This window comes from Microcebus murinus, chromosome 18 (genome assembly GCF_040939455.1).
Source record: "Microcebus murinus isolate Inina chromosome 18, M.murinus_Inina_mat1.0, whole genome shotgun sequence".
In the NCBI taxonomy this organism is placed as follows: domain Eukaryota; kingdom Metazoa; phylum Chordata; class Mammalia; order Primates; family Cheirogaleidae; genus Microcebus; species Microcebus murinus.
The window spans coordinates 53,478,283-53,489,417 of NC_134121.1; the positions used below are offsets into that span (position 1 = coordinate 53,478,283).

At 39.5% G+C, this 11,135-nt stretch overlaps 1 protein-coding gene across 1 annotated transcript; it reads left to right on the forward strand.

Moving 5' to 3' along the window:
* The first annotated feature begins 11 nt into the window (after positions 1-11).
* On the forward strand, positions 12-10,395 carry KCNJ2 (potassium inwardly rectifying channel subfamily J member 2). Its single transcript, XM_012747447.3, has 2 exons — positions 12-197; positions 5,186-10,395. The coding sequence occupies exon 2, from the start codon at positions 5,404-5,406 to the stop codon at positions 6,685-6,687; it is 1,284 nt and encodes a 427-aa protein (XP_012602901.1). The 5' UTR covers positions 12-197; positions 5,186-5,403; the 3' UTR covers positions 6,688-10,395.
* Positions 10,396-11,135: the final 740 nt, after the last annotated feature.

The window sequence follows — 11,135 nt, forward strand, 5'->3', positions numbered from 1 at the left end:
ACCGCCTCAAAAGAGCCCAGGATATTGCAGAGCGCACTGGAACCCTGGCCAGCGCGCAGCCTTCCCGGCGCCGGCAAGCTGGGTCTTGGGAATTCTGGCTTGCTTTGGCTCACTCGCTTTTACAAACTACTGGATCTTACATGCCTCTGTAACCCCCACTTCCACTCCATGTCCCCATGCTCCTGCGCCAGCAACAGGTAAGGGCTGCTATGTTTTCTTCCCTTCCTCTCTCTTCGCTGCCTGTGTGTCCTGGGGAGTGGACTGGGGCCGCCGTCCCCTACCCTACCCTGTCCCGCTGCTCCAGAGGTGCCCAGCTGTCACAGTGCTCACCCACGCCCCGGAGTCCCAGATCATGCCTATATAGTTTGTGTGCGCACCAGAACATCCCCAGAGCTAAAAATACTGAGACATGCTTGGAACAGTTGAGCAATAGAAACAGATTTCTCTGCAGCATCTGTTTGTGCTCATAACTTCCAGTGCACCAGCTGTAGCGAGATACTGGGTTTGGAGGCAAGGGCAAGAAAGTCTGTGTTCGATTCTCACTCTAAGGGGAAAAAAGGGTGGTTGGACGTGGGAGAGCGCCTTGAGCCCTGTTCTTAAGCCTTGGCAAACCCTGGGACTTGGGGACTCAGCACTATTCTTGATCCTTGGCGTCCTTGGTTTTTTTTTTTTTTTTTTTTTTTGGTCATAGCTTCGAGCTCCAAACAGAGTGAGAGCTCCTCAAAGTTGCTTTCCTGGGGGAAGAGAGTGGGAGCCCCCGAGTGGGATTAGAGCCTGAAGACTGCAAAACTTTCACATCACTCTCCCTTAAGTAATTTGATATGCTTAGTAATAATGGCATTGACACCTAGCTTGAAAACAGTGTGGTTTGGGGGAAGCAAAATGATCAAAACGACTTGATTCTGCAAAACGATTGCATCATAACGTGGATTCATCATGACAGTTGAAAAAAAATAGAGATAGGAAATGGGCAGTTTAATGTCTGTGTCTAAGGAAGGATATTAGTAGGATGGTAACCAGGATAAAGCTGTGAATTCCGGGGATTTTCATGAACTCAGAATTTACCTGTTAGGAAATAAGGTGTTATTTGAAAACCTGTTCTGGGTATGCAAAGAATACATATTGCTTTTTACAATTTGTTTTCCTTTTGCATTAATAATAGTCACTTATTTCCTCTCACTAGCCACTGTTGTATGTCTGCTGTACGTTACCTTTACACTTGTTAGGGGTTTCCTGCTCACTTCCAAGTGTTTTCTTTATATTTGCCGTTATCTGGAAAAAACCGTGGTGCTCAGAAGGAGTAAGAGGTGTTACTTAAGGGTAGTGGAAGGGGTAAGAGCTGGGGCCAAGGTCATTTTACTTTGCTTTCTGCCCTTCCCCCTCATATTTTGGTGGTACTTTTTTTGTTTAATGTTATTGGTATCCATAAGGAATATTTGTTCTAAATGCTTGTGAATTTGGCTTTTCTTTCTTTTTTAAAGAACTTAGTCTTTCTACATTCTTTAGATTCTCCAGTTACAGAATCTCTGGTTTGCTATAGAGTCCTTGTATGACTCTTGAGTAGACCGAAAGGTTGACGACTACTTTACCTGAGGAGCTTTTGACTGTTTTAAGTTGTTTTTTAAGTGAAGATTTTGTTTGCCAAACGTGTATACTTTTCAGCATATACAAATGCTGAGCAATGCTACATGCATTGTTGAGTATAAATTATGTTAAAGATAGTGCTCACATAGATAAATGGGTACTTCCTCTCCCCTCCCCAGTTTCCCCTCCCCCTCCCCTCTGTTTACTGAGCTTCTAAGAGGTTGCTTTGCTAGCAGTTGTGCTCACATAGCAACATGTGCCCAGAGCACACTCAGGCTGGTCTATATGGCGTCAGCTGGGGAATAGCTACTCTAAACCCTCATTAGCAGACCTCTCAGCCCAGTACGTCTTCTTTTGCTATCTTTATTTCCTACCCTTAGAAACTTTCATATTCACTGCATACCATGACCAAATTGTGGGGCACATTTGTTCTCATGTATTCTTCATGGTTATATTTTTTTAGTTATTTATAAACCATATTGGAAATATTTCCCATATAGTGAGAGCAAATTAGATCCCCTATTTGTATCACGTGATCTCCTTGACCTTGAATTGATCCATAGCTCGCTCTCCTTTAACATCTACCTAAGATTGAAATGCTGAACTATTTTTTTCCATTGCTTATGCTTAATTTTGGCTCAGCCTATAAATAGTCTTAACATGAACAGCACCACATGTAGCCTCTCAATTTCCCAGAAATGCTTTCTACATCATTGGTTATGGTCTGGGTAAAATGATTATTTGTGTCCATTAAATTTATATCCAGGATCCTAAATATTTTGGTTGAAAGGGGAATTTATACATTATCCATCAAATCAAATATCAATTCTCCAGAGCTCTATCCATCATGAAGTCAAATCACTTAGTGTTCTCATTTATTCTGAATGGATTGTTTCTCAAAACATTTTTTTGAGTATATGCTTGAAATAAAGTCCCATGAAAGTTCTTTTTTTTTAATGAAAGCTTTCCCCAGGTGCTCACGAGTTGATTTCTAGTGAAAGAGGAGCATGCAAGGAAGTTTACTGCTTGGTTAAAGTCACTCCGGCATGTGGGCAGGTTAACAGTCAAGGTAGTCTTTACAGTGAGATATTAAAAGACAGTTACCCCATTAGACTTTGACAGGTTCTAGACTTTTTCCATGTAATCAGCTCCACAAAAGTCTGAATATACACAATGTGTGTGCACACATACACACATATAAATCTGTTTTGGGGCATATCTATTTGAAGTGACAAAAGTTTCCATTTTGCCAAAAAAAAATTCTTCTTTTTCTCTTTCCAGGAAGAAATGGTAAAATTTCTAAATGATGCTCCACATGTGGAACAAATTCTGTCATTAGCAATGGAAATAAGACAATAATAGTCACTCAATACAGGCTGTTTTCAAGGTTCTAAATGCGGAAAGCTATTCATAAGAAGCTAGTATTGTGTGATTTGTGGAATTCAAACAAATGTCCTGGGGTCAAGATTTTTGGAAAGTCATAATTCAGTCTTTAGACTTCATATGGTTGTTGTGTTTTAATTTGGAAAGAGTGCAGAAAGAAGTCAGAAGAAATTCGAGACTGTCTATTCATGGCCCCTAATGGTAACTCAGATGGAAGGGTTGTTTTGAATCATGAAAAGGGAATTTCTTGGTGTCAGCTTAAAATATAAGATTCTGAAGTCAGAGCTCAAGGATACAAAGCACTCTTCAAATGGAACTCTTCCTCCTACTCCCCCCTTTCTTTTAAAAGTATAGCTGTATTTAATGTTGTTGCTTTCTCTGTCTGTATAGAAATGATTGTCAATTTCATGTGAGCTAACTAAGCTGAAATAATTGTTTGAAAAAAATGTTTTCCATGTCCAGGCTCTAGAACCCTGAGGAATAGGATTCTTGTTTCTTTTGTCCAAGTGCAAACTTCATAGGGAAGCAGACAAAACATTGAAGCAGGCAGAAGGTTAGGAAGGCACAGTAACTTCTTTTTATAAAGTAATTCAAAGGCACTTTCGAATCGGGCATCATTTAGGTGTCAAAAGCTGCCAAAATGTAACACACATTGCAATTTTCATAGATGACTAATCTCAGGAAAAATGTGTTGGGGCACATTCTTGCATAATAACTTGGATAAAGAGGAAGAAGTCAAAAGACTGTAACAAGGCATTTTCAAAGACAATGCACCTTGCCTCTTTTTAAGGAGGTGCACAAACACAAGATAAAAGGTTTGCTGTATTTGTTTGCAGCCGGCTTGCCTGAAATTGGTTCTGTTAACTGCTTAATCTTAATGGCTTTAGCCGGGAAAGAAAAAGTGGAGTCTTCACTATAAAGGCTTCAAAAAATTTCTGATCCTTTCCATGTGTTGGTCATTCCTCCCTTAAATACAGGAGATGCATTTGTTTGTTTGAAAAGTTGAGAATCATTTTTATCTTTTAGATCTAGGCTATATTAGTTTTGTTAATATGCATTTGGTAAAGAAAACACCTTAGAGTTTGTCTTAGGCTTTTGTTAGTTAAGGGAAAAAATGCTTTCTTTGGAGGGAAGATGGAAAGTTAAAGTGAATAGATAGTTTTTACCTAAGGGAGAATGAGCCAATAGGAGAAAACTGAAAACTACTATTTGTTTATATTAGGTAAAGGTGAGTGCCTTCTTCATAGGAACCTATAGCAAACAGCAGCATTCAAAGTGAAAGTGAGTGGGTTGGCGTTTATGATCTGCCCTTACAAAGTTGTCTCTATTTGGGAATACACAGCATTGGACCCATATGAAATGAATTCCTGCCTTATCTCAATCTGCTGAAGACCTGGTTCTTTGACACGATGGTGGTTACTTCCTAGCCGTCATTACATATGGCAGTCCAATCTCGGGAGAATTTCAGGACTCTCATTGCTAAGCAACAGAATCACTCTCTATTCCCCAGAGCAAACCTGCTTCATCTTCATGCCAGAATCACTCGCCCTAATAGAGATGTTATCAGGTATTCCTGGCTAGTGACCGCTTAAAATGTGAGAAGTGATGGAACAAACCCAAACAGCATCCAGAAATCGGGGACCATTTCAGATGATTATAAAGGCTGTCTGCTCAGTTATGCCATTTAAACAAAATAGCTTGTGTCTTCTGGTTTCAACCTCGTCATCAAGGGCTCTAATATTCTCCCCAAATGCATATGCAACTCAATTCGTATCAATGCTGCATTCATGTGAAAAGTTCTCTAGACATGTCCTAGTTTTAAAAGCTTTGTGACAAACCTTGTAATCAGAAAGTCTTTCTTCTGGTTAGTAACCTGGAATCCTACCAAGTAGGGTAGTCAAAAGAGGAGAATAAGAGAAAGGAGAGGTAAACCTGAAAAATAGAATATTCTAATCAGTGGCAAAAAAAATAAGGGAAAAGGGACCTGAAGTTTTGGTTGAACAACTGTCAGAGACAACTTTTTTATGTTTAATGACTTTATGCTTTTAAAGAAAATTAAAAAGAATTTTTAGAACACAAAAATGAAAACCCTATAATTCAATGTGAATTATATTTATCTATATCTGATTATGTGTTTTTGTCAGGATATGTTGCCTTAGACAGTAGAACTCTTTAAGAATGACTTCTTTTGTAACAAATGCTCTCTCTTTTCTTGCAGGACATGTTCTCTGGATGTCAACTGAGTTACTAAGGTAACTCTGCATGTCAGTAGACAGACCTTGGTAGAACTCCAAGGCTCCTGGAGACACTCATCTCTCCTCATTTTTTTTTTGTGTGTGTGTACTCACTGAACATTCAAAACTGTTTCTCCAAAGGGTTTTGCAAAAACTCAGACTGTTTTCCAAAGCAGAAGCACTGGAGTCCCCAGCAGAAGCGATGGGCAGTGTGCGAACCAACCGCTATAGCATTGTCTCTTCAGAAGAAGACGGCATGAAGCTGGCCACCATGGCAGTTGCAAATGGCTTTGGGAATGGGAAGAGTAAAGTCCACACTCGACAGCAGTGTCGGAGCCGCTTTGTGAAGAAGGACGGCCACTGTAACGTTCAGTTCATCAACGTGGGTGAGAAGGGACAACGGTATCTCGCAGACATCTTTACAACGTGTGTGGACATCCGCTGGCGATGGATGCTGGTTATCTTCTGCCTGGCTTTTGTTCTCTCATGGCTGTTTTTTGGCTGTGTGTTTTGGTTGATAGCTCTGCTCCATGGGGATCTGGATGCATCCAGAGAGAGCAAAGCTTGTGTGTCTGAGGTTAACAGCTTCACGGCCGCCTTCCTTTTCTCCATTGAGACCCAGACAACCATAGGCTATGGCTTCAGGTGTGTCACGGATGAATGCCCGATTGCGGTGTTCATGGTGGTGTTCCAGTCAATCGTGGGCTGCATCATAGATGCCTTTATCATCGGTGCAGTCATGGCGAAGATGGCAAAGCCCAAGAAGAGAAACGAGACTCTTGTCTTCAGTCACAACGCTGTCATTGCCATGAGAGATGGCAAGCTATGTTTGATGTGGCGAGTGGGCAATCTTCGAAAAAGCCACTTGGTGGAAGCTCACGTTCGGGCACAGCTCCTCAAATCCAGAATTACTTCTGAAGGGGAGTATATCCCCCTGGATCAAATAGACATCAATGTTGGGTTTGACAGTGGCATTGACCGTATATTCCTGGTGTCCCCAATCACCATAGTCCATGAAATAGATGAGGACAGTCCTTTATATGATTTGAGTAAACAGGACATTGACAATGCAGACTTTGAAATTGTGGTCATACTGGAGGGCATGGTGGAAGCTACGGCCATGACCACGCAGTGCCGTAGCTCTTACCTAGCGAACGAAATCCTTTGGGGCCACCGCTATGAGCCTGTGCTCTTCGAAGAGAAGCACTACTACAAAGTGGACTATTCCAGGTTCCACAAAACTTACGAAGTACCCAACACCCCGCTTTGTAGTGCCAGAGACTTAGCAGAAAAGAAATACATCCTCTCAAATGCTAATTCATTTTGCTATGAAAATGAAGTTGCCCTCACAAGCAAAGAGGAAGATGACAGTGAAAACGGAGTTCCAGAAAGCACTAGTACAGACACGCCCCCTGACATAGACCTTCACAACCAGGCAAGTGTGCCTCTAGAGCCCAGGCCCTTACGGCGAGAGTCGGAGATATGACTGACTGATTCCTTCTCTGGAATGTTCACTTGACAACACAGTCTGTTGATCAGAGGCCCAAAACAGTTCTACAGACGACGGTACTGGTGAAGAGGTGGGGTCAGAGCAAGCGGCCACAAGGAAACTGAGGCAAGCACAACGGTTTCAAAGGAAGACTGTAAGCGCGATGGTTAGAGTAAAGCACTAATCATGCCTCTGCGTGACCCGATGGCACATATATGTTGTAGAATAAGTTATGGATTTTTATGTTTTGTTTTATGTTTTTACAAAACTTGAACTTGCAGGCAAGCCTTGGTTGGGTATTTGACTTATCCAGAATGCTTCTCTTTAGGGAACAAGAATGTTTTTAATGGCATAACAAAGGCAAGACTCTGCCTTAATTTTTGAAAAGCTGCTAACTACATGAACACAAATTGTATTTTTGTTGCAGTGTAGTTTTTTTTTATTATTATTTTGTATAATTTTAAAGTCAGTGTTGAACTTTATTGAAAGTTCATGATGCGCTTCAAAGTGGCAAGTATTTGGCTATTAACTGCCAACGCGAGAGCCTGATTTTTTGAGGCCAGTAATTTGTTTGCTAGAATTGATTTTTTTTCTCTCTTTGGTTACATAAGGGCATTATGTAACTCTAGCCAAATGGTAGCCTCTAGGTTGTTGGTTTTTTTGTCCTCCATGACGTTAATGGGTTATCTCAAATTTTAAGTTAGACTACCTAAAATAAATACCAAAGATAATGCATAATTTTGCACAGTGAAGCTTATACTAAAAAGGAAACAAAGCCCCATGGGCTGCCTTGAAATCAAGAGACAATAACTTTGAACCTCAGCAAGACCTTGAACCACCGGTTCTTTTTGCACCTTATTCAGAAAATACAGCATCATACACACAGAGTCTAGTAAGTGTAGTGCTTTTTAAATTTTGTTCTTTCATGTGACGTTCTTAATTGAAGAGGAAGAGAAAGAAGAAGAAGAAAGGAGAAGTAAAATTCACAAACACACATAGTATCAATGTCTTTTCTTTCCTGCAAGGTAGTGCTGGCCAGTGAGAGATAGTGATGTGCTCTTTGAGTATTCTGGGCTTTCCCTTTTTGCACATTCCAAATTTTATTCCGTAAGATAAGATCTTCATTGAATCTTGTTAGTATCCTGGCATCCTCAGAACTGAGCCATCCAGCGTGAAAGATAAATAGGTTTAAACCATGGCTGCTGAATGCATTGACTTGTCTATCAGGACATTTCCAGCTCAGCTTCACCTTAGAAAAGATGCCACGCCTGGCCTCCAGGTTTGTTCTTCTCATCAGTCTGGAGCAAGTGCTACAGTGTCAGAGAGGGTGGCAGATGCTAAAGTCGGGTGGCAAAGAGGTGTGGACAAGCCACTTTGATAAAGCACTTCAGATAAAGTATTCAGGAGGGAGAGGAAAGTTGCCTTTTTCATGGCAGAGGGTAGGAGTGAAAGTGCCTAAGTATTTCAGGGTCAAAGAGAGCCATCAGAATTACCATAATCACAAATAAAGGAGATAATGGTCTAAAAGGGTTATTTTCCATTTTTGTGTGCATACTCTTGATTAAATGTGAGCTGATCATTGTCTTCTGTGGAGCCCTAGAGCAGGTTACTAAGGAGGGACACGTCGTTTTCCAGAAGCCTCTCCTGCCTGGCTGTCTGCCTTGCTAGAATTTTTTTTTCCCCCTGCTCTAGCTCAACAATGTAGCTCTTTTTTGGTTTAAACTTCCCTATTTGTGAATTCTGGGGTTACTGACTTTTTAATTGGAGTCTCAAAATCAACTCTTTTATGGTATTATATCCCTGTATGCCATTAAAAAACAACTTGTTCTAGAATCATGTATTTTGTAATCTGACGTTTGTGATGGTCTCTGGTTCTTGAACAGCCATATCCGAATGCAGTGCCTGCAAAAATATGACAGTTTCTGCTAATTTCAGCCTTCAAATTTGATGAGTTTGCAAGCCGTGGTGGTGTTTTCATTGAAACCAAGAAAGAGGTGTTAAGCAAGGGGATGTTATTTTAAATCCAAATTTAAAGGCAGGTTTGGGAAGTTGTTTAAAGAGTTAAAGGAATTGGGGATTGAGTGGACAAGAGAACGTTTAGAAGAGGCAACAATTTGGTCCTGACAGTGAGAGGACATTGAGGGCTTCAGCTGCTGCTATTATGATGTTTTGCAAAGGAAAATAATCAAACCAAAGAGTATTCAGTGATACGTAAACTAAATGAAGATGCAGTGGAGAATGGGGTGACCACAAAAGAGGCTCCCCCCAAACACGCAGTGCTACCACTTAAAAAGACTTGAGACGTATGAAAGGGGGAGGGTATGGGGGCAAGAAAGAAGGAGAGAAATCTTTCAACTTATTTCTGAAAAAGAAAAAAAATCTAAAATTTCTGGTGCACAGGTTTGTTTGTTTGTTTTTTCCAAGAAAATTTTGCAGAAGCTATGTTTTTAAAGTGTACATTTTATAAAGTTTATCAGATATTTTCATATTTAAAGCCAAATGTAAATAGAAATCTGTAAAGGAAAAAAAATTGCCATAGAAAGTATACTTTCAGTGCAGTGATTTCTGAAAGCTAGTACCTATATGCTACCGGTTAGCATGGTTTTAGCAAATATTTACCAGCCTTATAAGGTTCGTACTGCTATGTTCTTCTGTTATTTATTTCAGCATGGACTGTTCATTGAAAGCTTTTTCTAGTTATTAGCATTTTAACAGTTACAAGCTTTAAATGGCAATTTTTTTTTTTTTTGTCAAGAGCCAAGACACAGGTAATGCACGACACTTACTGCTGCATTTTACCTTCAAAATATTTGTTCTCATTGACTGGGTATCCTTAACTAGTGTACACATGTCATTAGAATGCAGATGGAAGGGACTCACCATGAATATCTGGGGGCAGTTCCCAGATGCATGTTGCTTCTCTATTGCAAGCAAATCCCTGTTTAATTTACTTAGAATTTATTCCCTTTTACAGAATTTTTGCCCATATCTGGATGGGCACTATATTTTTGGGGGGAGCCGTAGATTCCTGGTTATCCTATTTTTAAATAAAATGTAGACAAAGTGAATTCTATTTTGAATATTGAGAAAGGAATAGTTTTCTATCCCTCTAAGAGTATACTTGAATCAGACATTTTAAGGATGTCACTATAGCACTGTTGTCATTTCCAAATTCCTAGAGAAAGTTTGTTTTACTTTGTTTTTATTCTTTTAATGCGTTCTTTCTTCCCTTCACTTCCTTTCTTCCCTATATACCCCTATCCCAAATCTTGATGTTTATTTGATAAGCTCTGTCCCTCAAATCATGTTCCCCTTGCAAATAATAAATGTCAGTTTGTATTTTATAATAAGCCACTCAGTAATGGCAAAAAGCTTGTCCTGAGAAGTAGAGTGAGTTCTTTTTCACTCTGTGTCTAATAATGTTAAGGTGAAAAAAAAAAAAAAAGTGTTGCATAAACACCTCCCCATCCTCAACCCTCAGCAAACTAGAATCTCTTTTCTAGTAATGTTGGGTTTTAGCTCTGGGCTCTGGCGAGTTGAACAATCCTGGCCTTTGAGAATCGTGATAGTTATTATTTTCCCATTTGCCGTCTTTTTGTATCTAAAGTCTTCCTGTTGTACTGCACAAACCATGGATTGTACATATTTTTATATATTATGTCTTATTTTATTATTTCTAAATAAAAATCTAAAAATTGAAAACAAGTTGGTGCCAGAATCTTTGGGCTTTCTGTATGATTACTATAGAAACACTGAGATATAAAGCAAATGTTCCCAAACAATGGAACATAAACCCAGAGAGGTTGGATGAATAGAGCCATAGAAATTGCCTAAACAGACAGGTGCAGTGGGTGGCAGATTAGTTTAATCCAAGTTAGAGGAAGTCAAGCTCATATTTTGTTTTTGGAAAGAATGGCCTAAGTAAAGAAAGGATAGAAAAGACCAAAAATGAGCAAAGAAAACTAACAAAAATATAATGAAGTTTAGAATTTTATTTTGTTTAATGATAATAATATGCAGTTAATCTTTATCGAGTATCAACTATGTTTTGGGTTCTTGCCTTACGTATTATTTTATCTCATTCTCAAAAATCCAAATCAGGATATTATTATTCTAGTTTTATAGATCAGAACTTGACAAACAGGTTCCATAAAGGGCCAGATAGTAAATATTTCTGGCTTTATGGACGAGAGGGTTTTTGTCTCAAGTAAGCAATTCCACTCTTATAACACAAAAGCAGGCACAGACAATGTGAAATCAAATGGTATAGCTGTGTTTCAATAAAATTTTATTTACAACTACAGGCAGTGGGCCAGATTTGGCTAGTGGCTTGTAGTTTGTTGACTCCTGTAATAGATGAAAAAACTGAGTTTAAATTTTAAAGGAATCAGTGAAGTGGCATTTGAACTCAGATTTTATGTGCCTCCAAATCTTGTTTAATTGGA